Source organism: Phoenix dactylifera, chromosome 1, assembly GCF_009389715.1.
Source record: "Phoenix dactylifera cultivar Barhee BC4 chromosome 1, palm_55x_up_171113_PBpolish2nd_filt_p, whole genome shotgun sequence".
NCBI lineage: Eukaryota > Viridiplantae > Streptophyta > Magnoliopsida > Arecales > Arecaceae > Phoenix > Phoenix dactylifera.
The window spans coordinates 28,665,151-28,680,287 of record NC_052392.1 but is presented as its reverse complement, the minus strand read 5'-3'; the positions used below and the strand labels follow the sequence as shown (position 1 = coordinate 28,680,287).

General features: G+C 43.5%; 2 protein-coding genes across 2 annotated transcripts; both read left to right on the top strand.

The window, feature by feature from the left end:
- The first annotated feature begins 7,197 nt into the window (after window positions 1-7,197).
- Window positions 7,198-9,809, top strand: LOC103723813 (putative receptor-like protein kinase At1g80870). The gene has a single exon (XM_017846804.3). It carries the CDS (start codon window positions 7,485-7,487, stop codon window positions 9,528-9,530), a length of 2,046 nt encoding a protein of 681 aa, XP_017702293.1. The 5' UTR covers window positions 7,198-7,484; the 3' UTR covers window positions 9,531-9,809.
- A 3,979-nt stretch (window positions 9,810-13,788) lies between these two features.
- Window positions 13,789-14,813, top strand: LOC103723809 (mavicyanin-like). The gene is made up of 2 exons (XM_008814857.4): window positions 13,789-14,189; window positions 14,264-14,813. The coding sequence occupies exons 1-2, from the start codon at window positions 14,024-14,026 to the stop codon at window positions 14,623-14,625; spliced, it is 528 nt and encodes a 175-aa protein (XP_008813079.1). The 5' UTR covers window positions 13,789-14,023; the 3' UTR covers window positions 14,626-14,813.
- The last annotated feature ends 324 nt before the right edge of the window (window positions 14,814-15,137 follow it).

The window sequence follows — 15,137 nt, the reverse complement described above, 5'->3', positions numbered from 1 at the left end:
CGCGTACGGCCAATCACAACTGCTTATTTAGGCACGCTCCATCCATCAAGTATGCATCTCGATGAATTGTTATAAAAATAAACGGCTGTGATTATCTGCATATGTAGCCAGATGGCAAATAGCTTTCTAACTTGGTCTATCTTGGAGAATAATCAACTTTAGTCCATGGCACCAAATCCAAAACTAGCCTGGTTGCTAGAATGATTTGAGTTTGTTTGTTGGGCTAACCTTGTCGCATGTCGAAATGAGCATATTTGAATCGGTGAATAATAATCTACATGTAGACTATGATTTGTTCATTGAAACTTTAAGATGCCATGATATATATACATACTTTTTTTCCACCTCCGATATTCCAATTTTATTAGACATTTCATGCCCGGTAAGAAAAATATTATACATTTAAGATGAAAATTGTATCAAAAAGACATGTTCATAAATTTCGATAGGGTATAAGAGTAAGTATTATGTTCTTGATGATTATTTCAAATTAATTTTTCATCCATTATGAGGCTGCTCGTGACGAAGCCCAATAATATTAAAAAAAATATTTAAAAAAAGAAAAATAGAATTATGCCCTGCGCTCAAGCTCTTTTCAATATCCGATAGGAATTCAGAACAAGATTAAAATTGATAAGTAAAACCAAATCCAGTTTCAAACCTAGCTATCCAATTGACCTTGGTTAGAGTCGGACTCGAGCCTAACTTGCTTAAGTGTTTGGCTAGACCCAACTTGGTCTTTGTAACAAAAGGCTCAGGAAATGGATTAGGCTAAAATGCTGCAGGAATCAGCTAAGCTCGGCCCCAGAATGTTCAACATGAGGCATATCTGTTCGAGTTTAGCCAATATTTTAGCTGAATAGTGAATAGTTCGAATTAACCCGGATATCTTAAACATAATTGAGAATATGGTGAGAATTGGCAGGAATAGCGCCAAAGACGCACACAATTCATTATATCAACGAAACGGGTGAGGATATCTTTGCCGTTTTATTAAAAGAAAAGCAATGAATATTTTATTTGCTTTATGAGTTTATTCTATTTAGAATTTAGGGCACTACGTTGTGCACTCCTCTGACCGAACTTGAACCTACACCCTGTCGTTTGATATTTGTGGGCCCCATGTTTCACGTGAAGCTAGAGCATGCGTGTTTACGTCAAAAGTTTTACAAAAAGTGGAGAAATTAAAGTTTAAATTAAAAAAAAGAAAATCTAACTCATGATCTATCTCTCTCTCTTATATGTGATTTGCCTAAATCACACTGGATCATAAATTATGCAATTACACAGGTTAACAAAATGGTTTGGATTTATTCAAATGACACAACGGCACATGAGTTAAAAATTTTATCAAATGTTATTTAATATATTTTTCTGAAACCTAAATTGTTAAGTATCTTGTTTTTTGCCCTTTTGTTTTAAATTGATGCCGAGGTGGCCTGGTAACACATTGCTGATTATACAATCTAATTGTTACATAGTTTTCCATAAATCAAAAATAATTATAAATTTTGAATAAAGATAATTAAAATTTTTCTTGATCAATTATTATCAAATTTCATAAAGAAGGTAGAAAAGTCAGTTTTGAATTATAATTTCAAGTTTAAACTAAACAAACTAGTTACTCAAGTTGCCAACCATTCAAGTTGGCAGCATCTCTTATATTGAAATGAGAGATTTGGATTGATTTATACATTTATAAAATTTTTACCATTCCAATATCAACTTTGATTCTTTGTAAACGAGCAATTTCTCAATTTTAGATAATAATTCTGAATTTAAATAAAAAAACAAACTAGTCAAGGTACAAATGAGCTGAGCCAATAGACTCTGTATTCATCTAGGATATTCAGATTAAATTTTGCATTCATCCAATGAAAAAAATATAATTTTACTAGTGGTACAAATGGTTTGGATCCAAACTTGATTTGTTTCAACTACTACCGAGCCCAAGTAGCTCGAATAGTTTGTCAAGCCAAGCCTAAGTAGCAAAATACTCGACTCGAAGACTTGCGAGCGTAATCGAGAATATATGTTTTTAATAATATTTTTTTTTACTTTATAATATATTATTAATTTAAAACTTTAAAATATAATATTATGTCATATTTTGTTTTAACTATATTTGTTTATTATGACCGTTTGAACTCGAGTTTGAGCATGGCTTGGTTGATATCCGAATCAAATTGAATTGATCTTGAGTGTTTCTTTTTTTTATTGAGTCGAGTTCGAGCTTGGATATTAAGACCCGATCAATCTTGAGTCAAATTTCAAGTTCGATTATTTTAAATCGATCGGGCTCGAGCTCAGCTCAGCTTGATTGCACCTTGTAAAATTATTCATATCTTTTGAGCCGGCAATAAAAGCGCAAACTCTCATATGAGTTTATGGTTCAGGCGCAAATATATTCAAGATGAGACCTAAGTCCACCTCCGACCAAATCATCATGTGCACCCAACCCAAATTTATCTTTTTTTTTCGGTACAACGGTGGCTCACATGCAATGGGTGTGAATGCGGCCAACAAAATCAGAAAAAAAGAGATCACACAATGGCTCAAGCACAGACCCGTGGTTGGCCCAAAGAAAGTCTCTAGAGTGGTGAGCCGCAAAAGAGGCAACCCAGTTTGCGGCACCATTTGCCTTCCCGTAAACATGCATGGCCTGATAGGAGCCATACTCTCCCAGTAGTTTATGGATATCGTGAAGCAGCGGCCTTCCCCAGCAATACAAACCCTGACCGAATCTACTCGATCACCATAGCCGAGTCCCCCTTGAGGAAGATGTGATTAGCATCCAGTACGTACCTTGCATAAGTGATGCCCTCCCGTGCTACTCTGAGCTCAGCGCTGACAGCAGACATGTTGAAGATCCACCGACCCTCGACCACCACTAGTTTGGCCTTGTGGTCTTTGATAACAAATCCCACACCTCCACAGCTCCCTCCCTTGCCAACACTATCGTCAAAGTTCACCTTGAGAAAGCTAGGGGGTAGGAGCTCCCAGGAAACAAGCACTGTCCTAGACGCTACTAGAGCAGAGTGGGGGGCCCAAATTTTTCTAGCCATCCCAACCAGCGATGATGCAGTAGTGCTGAGAACCTCCGCCATATGCAGTAGAGTTCTGTCTGCCACCACCTTTGGATGTGCAATGCCATTCTCGAAGACTCGGGCATTTCTATCTAGCCAGCAGTAGCAGGCCAGATAGGTGGCATAAGTCCCCCTCTCCACCAGGTCGGGCCCCCTTGAAGAAGCCTCCAGAAAGCCTAAAAAATCCTCAATCGATATCCACCCCTGCTGCGGATTGGGGTAAGCCGAGGCGCACCTCTAAATTTGATCGGCCCGCAAACACTCAATGAGGACATGAAAGATCGACTCCTCCACTTCCGTACAGGCCGCACTGACCTAGGGGATCCTCACTCCCCATCGAGCCAGCACACCCCCGATAGACAAACAACCCTATGCCACCTTCCATATAAACAAAGCCATAGGGGAATGAATGTGCAGCCTCCAGATCTATCCCGCCTCAATCTGCCAAGCTGACGACTTTTCGACCACCCCAGATAGGTCTCGGGCTCTCACCACACACCTTCTAGTCATGCTCTAGACTCTTTTATCTACTACCGCCCCTACAGGAATCGCCAGTGATAGAACCCGCTTCGCTAGCTGCTCTCTAATATCCGCATGACAAGGTCCTCATCCCACTTCCACTCGCTTGGAACAAACAAGTCATAGACTCTACAATCCTCCAGCCATCCATGGTCGATCAGAGTAGGCCAACCCCGCAGAGGCACCTCGAATAGCCACCTATTCTCCAACATGTCGACAGCTCGCCCATCCCCAACCTCACGTCTGATCATCGGGAGCACTACCAGCATGCGTGCACAAATCTTCCTCCAGATGAAAGAGCATCCTTGACCGGTACGGAAGATTGTCGAATCTATCAAGTCCTTATACTTTGTCCTCAGCAAAAAATCCTATAGACTCTCCGGCATCAGAAAAAACCTAGCTACCAGCCTGGTCGTAAGGATCTTTCGACGCTCAGTCAGCGAATGGACACCCAATCCCCCTCTGCTTAACGACTGACAGATAGACTCTCAGGCTCAAGGCCGGCCTGAGGAAGGCCCCGATTTTTTTTTTTTTGCCTTAACGCTGCACATCTGAAAGAGTGAAAGCTAGGAGCCTAGGATAGGAGGCACCGCTATAGTGTCAGTGCTTTCCGGCGGCAATAGCCTACGGGCTATAGGTAGACGGGCGGAATTGACAAACAACGGGCTATAGTGTCAGTGCTTTCCTCCCTCCTTCTCTTCCAGAGCTTTTTTTCTTCTTTTCTAAACCTTTTCTTTGCTGAACCTCCCCCCTTGAGGCTTCTCATTTCTCAAAGCTTCAGTTTTTGGGCCGCCCCTGCTCCGGAGTCTTGTCCAGACCTCCTCTCCTCTCCAGACTCCAGCTACCAACTCTACTCGGCAGCTCGGCTCCTCCGGCCTCCGCGGCCTCTGGGCTCCCTTGATCCTTCTTGATCTCGTCAGCGCCAGCGGTCCACGGACCATGGTCCACATCCACCGTCCTCCGGCAGCCCAGCTCCGGCTCCAAGAAGGTAAGAACCCGGGCTCCCTAGTCCCTCCAGGCTCCACCCCTCTCGATCTCGTCTACCTCCCTTTTTTTTCTTTTTTGATCTCTAATCTTGTTCTCTCTTTTTTGTGAGGAGGGATTTGCATGTCTGGAGGAGGGCGATGCACCGCTCGAAGTTGAGGGAGGGGGGTTTTGGGGCGGCTGAGCATGGGGGTGAGGTGGTGACTGGTGAGGGACAGAGGGAGGAGGGGGTGGGGACCGTGGGGTGTCTTTTGGAGGGGGATGGAGGGAGCCAGCCAGGGAAGAATTGGGTCAGGGACTCAGGATGGAGGCTAAGGGGTTTAGTATGGTGGTGTGGTGCCGTGGTGGGGGGTTTGGCCTGCATCTGGCCATTAAAGTAGAGGGGTGGGTTTTCCTGGGAATAGGGAGTGATATTGTGTGGTTTAATGAGCTCAACCTCCTCTTTTTTTTTTTTTTTTGTTTGTGATTGATTAGCTTTTCCTATAAATTGGGAGTCAATACAACCGCCTCAATCGCCAGCATCCCAATACCCAGGCCTATATTGACTAATGGCTATTGCACATGGAGTTACATAGTATTTGTTATTTTATTATTTAATAGTTATGTGAGCACCAGGCGGTTGTATATGAAAAATCACATAAAAGAACTAAATTTGTATGACTATTGCTTCTAAGTTAGTTTGTTCATTAATTTTTTGGTCCAATTGATTTTGATTTAGTCAAGCCAGAGACACTACAATTGATTTTTTTTTTTTTTGGTCCAATTGTAGGTTGGTTGTGACTTCGGCAGTTTGGCCTCTTCTTGTAGTCGAGTTCAGCACTATTCGGCCTCTTTTCGCCGTCAAGTTTGGTACTATTTGTTGGAAGCTGAGTTCGTTTTTTTTGACATAATCAAATTTTATTATTTTCAACTTTTTTATATTTTAATTTTTTTTGTTTTTTTAATTGCTTTGTTTGATAATATTATTTATAGATTAAAATGTCTAATAGAAAATATGCTTGTGGATATGAAAAACTCAAAAAGAAAAGAAAAACCGATAAACTCATTAAATAAATTAGCTATATTATCGATTGAAAATAATATTTTAATGGATCTTGAGTATAAAAATTTGATTAGTAATTTTGCATCTCAAAAAGCTAGATAAATTATTTTTAAATAAAATTTTAAAGTATTTTATACTTATTAATTTTATTTTTACTATTTAAAAAAAAAAAAGCTCTCTTAGTGAGCTCGCCTTAGGCTCCCAAATGTTTTGGGCCGCCCCTGCTCAGGCTAATAGGTGAATGCCACTGTTGTCCCCATGCATTCCCCAGATTAAGCTTTGAACAATTGCTCCAAGAAACGCAACACTGCAAGGGGCACTGGAGTATTTGATAGCAAATAAATAGGAATCGAGCTCAAAACTGACCGTACCAAAATAATTCTACCCATCAAAGATAGAACGTCCGCCTATCAACCTTCCAATCTCCATTTGATGTCCAGCTCTATAGAAGAGCAATCTTTCTACGGAGCCGCCGGCCTGTGATCAAGACTCCGAGGTATTTCAGGGTATCCTCCCATAATGGCGGCCTTCTTCACCATTGCGAGGGCATCGTCTACAGCTCTGTTTGATCTCACGTGCTTTGCACGTGCTCTAGAATCTAGATTACATGCAACTTTAAATAAGATTAGTGGGCCAATTCCCGGTTTCCAGTCAATATTCTATCTCTTGACTAACGTGTAAGCAACCCAACTGCGATTTGAGCCGCGTACCAAACACGGTGCCCCATCCGTCCTCCCCAAAATTATTTTTATTCTGAAAAAATGCCCCTAATTCTATCATTACTTCCATCTTTTCTGGTAGATTTGCTTTTAGTACATGCTTGGTTCCCTAAGTGGGCACCAGAAGATATATTAAAATAGATGCGAGTTAATTTCCAAAAAAAAAAAAAGTCTGTGAGATATTATTATCAAACAAAAAATTCCTTAATCCAAAATCTCACGCACACAGCATGGCGACTGACTGGACAACATCAATATCTTTTAAATTTCGAAGGGATATCTCTTTATAAACATGTGTTGCCCAGTAGGCATACACTCGCCCAAACGATTGCATATGTTGTGGAGGAACCGCATCCCACTGTCAGCATGCCCCCAACCTTGAATCTACTTGATTACAGTGATTGAGTCTTTCTAAAAAAAAATACAGCCTGTACTCAAAATATGCATCATATAAATGATGCCCTCCTATGCCATTCTAAGCTCGGCACCATCGACGAACTAATTAAAGATCCATCGATCTCTGGCCGCTACTAATCTGGCCTCATAGTATCTGGTGACAAACTTCACAGCTCCTCTCTTACCAGTGTTGTGGTCGGATTTCATCTTAAAAAATAATTTTTATTATTAAAAAATAAAAATAACAAGCAAGTTTCCCAAAGAGAATATTTTTTATAATAGTTTTAAATATATTCTCCATTCCATCAATTCTACTTCAAAAATTAACATATATATATATATATATAAAATAAAATTTTTTCTTTCTCCCCCTACCTCCTGACTGGTACAAAGTCAAACCCAAAAAAGCATCTCCAATTGTCAGTCTCACTCATCACTCTGCCATCTCTCGGTCTCACCTATGCCCCACCGCTGGGCCCCCCCATTCCTCTCTGCTTTCTTCTTCTTTATTCCCTCCACCATCTCCCTCTCCACCTTTGTTTAATTTCTCAATAGATTAAAATTTAAAAACAAACTGACCGATTCCAACTGTATATCACCCAATTTCTCTACAACTTTTCATCACCACCATCATCTCCATCATGAACCCCCCCAATCACTTCTCCCTCCCCTCGCTCTTCGCACCATCTCTCCCCCCTCTCTTCTCATCCTAGGCGCCGCTCCTCCCACCAAACCCCGATGCCTTCCCGGCCCCTCACTCCACCGCCCCCGCCGAGCCCAGCCCATCGCCGCCATCATGCCCCCTTCCTCGCCGTCGTCGTCTCCACCTCCTCCGCCCTCCTCCTCGCCGTCCTCTCCCTCCTCCTCCTCCTCCTCTTCTATCTCTACCGCTCCCTCCGCCACGCGCGCGCCCGCGACCGCACTCTCCCCCTCGACTCCCCCGCCGCCTCCTCCCTCCGCCGCTTCTCATTCCGCGACCTCCGCTCCGCCACTGCCTCCTTCGACCCCTCCCGCTCCCTCGGCCGCGGCGCCTCCGCCGAGGTCTTCCGCGGCCTCCTCCCCGACGGCAAGTCCGTCGCCGTCAAACGCCTCGACATCCCCTCCTCTTCCTCCCCCTCCTCCTCCCCTCCCTTCTCCTCATCCGACCGCGAGTTCCACAACGAGCTCCACGTCCTCGCCGCCCTACCCCCCTCCCCCTTCGTCGTCTCCCTCCTCGGCTACTGCCTCGACAGCCCCCGCCGCCGCCTCCTGGTCTACGAGTACATGCCCAACGGCAGCCTCCAAGAAACCCTCTTCTCCTCCTCCGATCATCATCATCATCGTCATCTCGTCCTCAACTGGGATCGCCGCTTCGGCATCATCCTCGACGTTGCCCAAGCCCTCGCCTTCCTCCACCTCGAGTGCGATCCCCCGGTGATCCACGGCGACATCAAGCCCGGCAACATCCTCCTCGCTGCCGACTTCCGCGCCAAGATTTCCGACTTCGGGCTGTCCCGGATCAAGACCGAGGCCGATCTCGCCGCCGGCCCCGGCGCCGAACTCTTCAGCCAGGAGCTCTTCTCCGGGAGTCCCCAGGTAGACTTCGCCCTGGCCCTCCGCGCTTCTTCCTCCAATTCCTGCAAGAATCTCAATCCCATGCAGCTGGTCAGCGGTAATCCTAACACCATCAGCAGTCCCAAGGGCAAGGAGGCGGCTGCCACGACGGCGGCGGCCTCTTCTTGCCATGACGACCTCTGTAGCATCGAGCATAGCAAGGAATTGAGCGGGAATTCGCCGTTGGATGATGGTAAGACAGAGGCGGCGAATGGGCAGTGGGGGAGGGACTGGTGGTGGAAGCAGGACGGGAGTGGAGAATTGAGCAGCAGGGATTACGTTAGGGAATGGATTGGGAGCCAGATTTGCCCGTCGACCAATCCAGACTGGGATGATGCGAGGAAGAACTCCCCCGAGAATCCTTTCGACTCAAGGAATTCGAGTCAGGTAGAGAGATTGGAAGGCGGGGATGACACGCTTTTCAGGAAGCCGGAGGAGAAGCATAAGAAGGCTATCGATGGTCGAGCTAAGAGGAACAGGAAGATGAGGGAGTGGTGGAAGGAGGAGTACTTCGCGGAGATCAGCAAGAAGAGTCATACCAAGAAAGCTCCCAAATGGTTCCGATCAATTAGCAGCCGCGGCGAAGTGAGCAGAAGCAACAGCAACAATGGCGTCGGTAAAAGGGGTCGCGAATCCAGCACGGAGATAGGCCTTAGAAAGGGTTGGAAGAAGAAAAGGAGTCGATCGATGGGAAGCGACATGTTCAGCGGAGACCTCTTCAGCAGAGAGCTCAGCAGCACCACAAGCATGAGAGGAACCGTTTGTTATGTCGCGCCGGAGTACGGCGGATGCGGGCATTTGATGGAGAAGGCCGACATCTATAGTTTTGGAGTTCTGATCCTTGTGATAGTCTCCGGGAGACGGCCTTTGCATGTGCTATCGTCGCCGATGAAGCTGGAGAAGGCGAACCTTATAAGCTGGTGCAGGCAATTGGCTCAGACGGGCAATATCTTGGAGCTTGTGGATGAGAAGCTGAAGGACTCGTATAACAAAGAGCAGGCAAACCTCTGCGTAAATCTGGCTCTCTTGTGCTTGCAGAGGATGCCGGAGTCGAGGCCGGATAGTGGAGACATTGTCAAGATTTTGAAAGGAGAGATGGAGCTTCCAGTGCTCCCATTTGAATGCTCTCCTTCTCCCCCTGCAAAGCTCCTCAGTAGGTCGCGGAGAAAAACTGCACCAGACGCAGAGTAAGAATCTTCCATTCTCTTTGTATGCGGTTTTTTTTATACAAATACCTTGCTAAATGAAGCTAGGTGATACGATTAGGATGATGCGTTGTTTGATCTTGTTTAGATATGGTTTTTCCCTGATTGAAAAGGAGATGGTAAGAAGCTATTGCTTCATGCTGCAAGTCTGCAATTATTCTCTACTTGTATGTTCCAGTTCTTTTTTATGCTGGAAAAGCTTGTAAATAACCCTTTGTTAGTTGCGTTTTTCCTCCATTGCTGTTCATTGTAGTATTGAATTCGAGATCCAGTTTAGATAACAGTCAGTTGCATGATGCTATAAAAGCTTTTTTTTGAGCTTCAGTTTGGAAAGTAAGAATCCAGAAAGCTTCCACTGTTTATAATCTGCCAGCTTAACAATTTCATTCCTGCATTTATGGCCAAAAATAGCATCTTATACGACTTTGTATGAGCTTCAAGTGAATCCAAAAAAAATCTTCACACTGTTTAGACTCCGTTGAGCAACATCATGTTCTTGCGCATCATCTTCTTGAAATCCAAATGCTCTAATGACATGAAAAATCGCTCAGATTTTGTGCTTAACCTTAACTTTTAGAAAAGATTTACATATACAACAGTGCTTAGACCTGGGAATTATTCAGTAAAACCATTATTCTGAAGTGAAATGGCTTGAAGTTCTATTATCTTGATGTCCTAACTTTTCATGCTCTTAGAAGTGCAATTTTTTGCACAATCCTGACGTTTTTGAAACCGATCTTTTCGGGGTCCTGTTTGCTTTGAGCTGTTTAACTGGTTAGGAACATCTGAGGGACTGCTAGATTCTGGTGTGAAAACTGAACGGTCTCCTGCCCGCGGTGCCACCACCCGTGACCGCATGACATTGAGCACATTATGCTGTCTGCTTGTTCTCTTGTTTTAGAGACCACTTTTGATGAGGGAGGCTGTTTGCATTTAGCTTAATAAAATTTTGTTTGCACATTGGCATGATGTCACTAGGAAAAGGATTTACGATATTAAACTTGTTGATTACGCAAATATTTGCACTAAACATCTTCCAAAGTATTTGACCGTTCTTTGTCTCCTGGCGAATTGACTTCTTGTCCGACACTAAAACCGGCCACGGGGTATGGACGTGGAATGGAGAGAGGTTTCAATGGATTGCTGGATGGATTATAATGCTCCACATGGGTGGATTTCTGTTATTAGATCATTAGTTTTTCTTCTTTGTTTTTTTGTTGCATCAAAAAAAGAAAAGCATCGTCGATCAGAGACATCGTTGATAGAGGGTTGTGTCAGAAATTAAGACGGAATGATCATGCTTTTATAGAGGTTGTGAATTACTGTGATAAAAGAAGCACTGATAGTTATTTAATATTTGTAACAATTTAGGATCTCACCCAAAAAGGCTAGCTAAAAGATATTATTTGAGTTCATTGATCTTATATAAGTATCCAAGATCTATCTAGCGAATAATCGATATACAACTAAACACACATCCGTACGGATTTTTACATACTTCCTCTGTTTAAGTCTAAACATCTTCGTAAGGCTAAAGGGTCAAATCCATTCAAATTTAATCACAAGCACTACGATCGGTCTGTGGTCAGTCCCAAAGAATTCATGCTGCAGTGTTTTCTGGTTCACAGATTATAGGCTAGGTCTATTCTGATACCATTTATAATAATTCAAGATCTCATTCAAAATGGCTAGTTGGAAAGTATTATTTTGAACTCCTTAATTTTATATAAGTATTTAAGATCTTTTTGGCGAATAACTAATACAGGACTAAAAACACGCCCCGCATAGGTCGGTAAGGTGGTATGGTTTTAGACTATGTGCAGAGTGGCTTCAGATGTAGAAATTAGCTAGAGTTACCACGAGCAGGGGTTTCCGGCATGGTTTCATCTTGGCCAAGGACCATTTTGTATGATAGTAAGGCACTTACCTGATAATCACTTTTTTTTTCAAAAAAAATGTTGGGACTATTTGTTGGTCAAGATAAATTGATCTATATAGCTTGAGTTCGGTGGATACTTGGTAGTTGCTTAGTCACCGAAATCGAAGTCAACATGCAAAACCATTATCTGTGTGTTTTAAAATGCTACTCCGATGTTTTGATGCCTTAGTAGTTGTTATGCATCGGTTGACAATTAGATATCTTGATCATTTAAAATTAGTAAGGATGTCTTAGAATGAAAACATTAGCCTTCCACTTGATGTACATAAATGGGGGGGGTCTCAATCTCATCTTGGTATCATCCCAATACATTGCTGATATCTCAAGAAATCAGAAACCTTGAGTACCAACTACGGATTCTATGGGTCTAGCTTGCAATACATGTCATTCAGGATCATATCCTCATCCGTAGTCATTTCTTTGGGTGGATCTGGATTACGAAGGGTTCATTGTTGATTTATGATTGTGTCCAATAGATGAAGCCTGTTTTCCAAACTGTGTTTTCTTGGCTTGGAACATCTTGGGGTTTCTCATGTATTCAAGGGGAAATGAGCATCATGTAGCCCGAGGCATAAGAATCCAAACGGGCCTATAGCTCATGCCTTGCACTTGGGCCTAAATGAGGGTCTAGCCCAAATGCAAGATGGCTTCACGTTCATCATGTGCATGAAAGAATCATTGTTCTTCTTTCACGATGTCACACCCTGCACAACTCTTAAAGCATGCCAAACTCTTCCATCCATCTTTCTGCGTAGATCTTGATTGCTCAATCTAATGGTAGATTTGTGCGAAGGTAGGTGAATCTTTCTTTCGCCTGAAAGATATAACCCTTGTCCATACAATGCTGCTTTTGGATTTTTAAATATTCCATGCTCCTGCTCCTGCTCTTTTTTTAGAAAAAAAAAGTTCATTAGAGGACAAGAGAGGAATCTATCCCTACTCCTGTTTATTGGTTAGATCTAATGCAAAATACTAGGCCTCCAAATTCTTTGTTAGCTCTAGGTTCTGTTGTCTTCGATCTCCGATTTTAGATTCACTCTCTCTTTAGAAGGCAAAAAATATTTCTAGGATTTGCACTTTCTTGTTCTTTTCTCGTCAAGAAGAAATGCGCAGCAACAAAAAAAAAAGAATGAATTTTATAAGAATGATTTAAAAATGAGCCAAATAAGTTTGTAGCCATTCATTAATATTTATCTCCTCTCACAAGTAAACGTACGTGCTCTAGATAAGAAGGGCCCTTAAATTAATAAATTCATTATCTAAGCCTTTTCGAATCAAGTATGGGGTCAACAATAAAGCACTAAAATTGATAAGGCTATATAAAAAGAGTGAGCAAAGCTTACAACAAGCCTGCCTTCATGCATCATTGGTGCCGGATTTTAGGTCAAAGACAGATTTAAAAGGGAGGCACTTGATATGAAAGCAACTTGGCCAATGAGAATGTATGGGCCCCTCAGAATTATGTCTTTTAAGTTCTTTGTTCTCCTGTAGCACTACCTGTATTAGAGTCAGAAGATTCTTGGACCACACAACATAAGCTTATGACTTGTGGTCCCTAATAATTTGAACCTGACTTATGGAGAGTAGTCTAGTATGGGCTATTTAGGCTGCAAGGCAGAGAGCTTCAAGTTCAAACGGACCTGCGGATCACTAGAGCTTTGGGTCCATTATTTGGACCCACAACTATTTACGTGGGGAGGAGAGGTTACCTCCAGTAGATTGATTTTTTAGGCGTTCTAATCTACTCTCTTTTTATCAACACCTTGCGAAGAACTTGATTGAATTATGTAGGCCAGAAGGTCACCTTTTACAAGGTCTAATTGAGCTGTGCATAAACATGGATAGAGCTTGGGTAAGCTTAGCCTCGGCCTCTCAGAAAAAATTGTACCCTATACTGCATGCATACACCAACATGTGGTCGTGCGCTATGCCAATCAGCATGCCCCCTCTCTATAGGCCGATCATCATGACGAGCGCATTCTAAATAGGGTTCACGAGAAACGGACGACGTGATTGTTGTCATGTACAACCATATGGTGCACGCTGTATAGGGTATAATTTCTCGTGTGTGCATTTGTAGATTTAATACAAGCTTAACTTTTGTCTCGGACTGGTGATATTAAAATCATCTACATATTCCATTAAAATGGTCTACATTGACTGCGATGAACAAAAAATTTAATTAATTTAAGCAAGAATAAAAGTTTCATGAAAAAATTTCCACAACGGTTAGTGTAATTATCCACAATTCCCCTGGCAAGAGGAGAACAACTTTAGAATATTTAAATTATTATATTTTCCGCTTCTGAGATTCAAAGTAAAGCAGTCCTCTTTTCGTAATTTACCGACAAGCTTAGGGGTATTTCTGTAACTAAACCACCTTCCCCCCTGCATCATTTCTTCCCCACTCTTATCAGTGGAGAAGAAGCAGTAGACAAATAAAAAAAGAAAGCATTCCACCCTGTCCTTCCGCCCAGTCGCAGCTCACAAAAAGAGCCAAAAAAAAAAAAAGCTCTTCATCTCGGATCACCGGCAAGAGCATGACGTCGGCTCAGCTGATCCGTTTCCGCCTCTTCCTCCTCCTCTCCGCCGCCTTCCTCGCCGGCGCCACCGACCACATCGTCGGCGGTCACCTCGGCTGGAACCCCAACATTAACTACTCCCTCTGGTCCAACAACCAGACCTTCTACGTCCACGACCTCATCTGTAAGTCCCTTCCCCCTTTCGCCTCACTTCCAAGAATCCGAACCCTAACCCTAGAAATCAAATACCATTGTCAGCGTTTAGGTACCAGAAGAACACGTACAACGTGTTCGAGGTGAACAAGACCGGGTACGACAACTGCACGATGGACGGGTTGGCCGGGAACTGGAGCTCCGGCAAGGACTTCATCCCCCTCGACCAGCCCAAAACCTACTACTTCATCTGCGGCAACGGCTTTTGCTTCAGCGGCATGAAGGTCGCCGCCCACGTCCGCCCCCTCCCTCCCTCCGCCGCTCCTCTCACACCCTCCAACTCCTCCTCCTCCTCCTCCCGCGCCGCCTCCGCCTCCCCGCCCCCCCGCCCCTGGCCCGCGGCGCTCGCTGCCCTCGCCGCCGCCTTTGCTGTGGCCTGGATCGGGATCGGATCTGCCGGGATCTGATCGGATCTATCGGTCTCCTCTTCTTTTCTTTAGTTCGTTTACGCGTTTGAGTTTGATCCTTGCCTTTGCGAGAGTTTTTCTCTACATGTTTCTTTTTCGTGGACACATTTTAATCAATTTGAAGTGTTGGTGGGTGTGATATTTCCTTTTTTGGGCAAAAAATTACGAAAGTAGCAGGTTTCCCGACAGCCCTTTTTTTTTTTTTTTTGACGACAGGAAGGCTTACAGCCTGTCATTGCCATGTTGGGGCCATATTGCCTTGGAGCCACGTGGCATAAATTTGTCTGGTCCATAAGATGTCAGATGTATGTATGTATGTCTATATATAGATAGAGAGAGAGAGAGAGAGAGAGAGAGAGAGAGAGAGAGAGAGAGAGAGAGAGAGAGATTATGGGCCAGGTTTAATTAGTGTGCTTTCTTCATTATCTGAGCTAATTTAATGTTAGAGTGGGTCCGAAACGAGCTTGAAGCTTGAAATGAGCATGATTAAAGTTTGCATTATTTTTGGCTTA

Bases quoted from the DNA above. Each gene is read 5' to 3' on its own strand.
- LOC103723813 (XM_017846804.3), top strand. From the start codon at position 7,485: ATGCCTTCCCGGCCCCTCACTCCACCGCCCCCGCCGAGCCCAGCCCAT.
- LOC103723809 (XM_008814857.4), top strand. From the start codon at position 14,024: ATGACGTCGGCTCAGCTGATCCGTTTCCGCCTCTTCCTCCTCCTCTCC. The intron at 14,190-14,263 runs GTAAGTCCCTTC...TACCATTGTCAG, and splicing joins CTACGTCCACGACCTCATCT to CGTTTAGGTACCAGAAGAAC.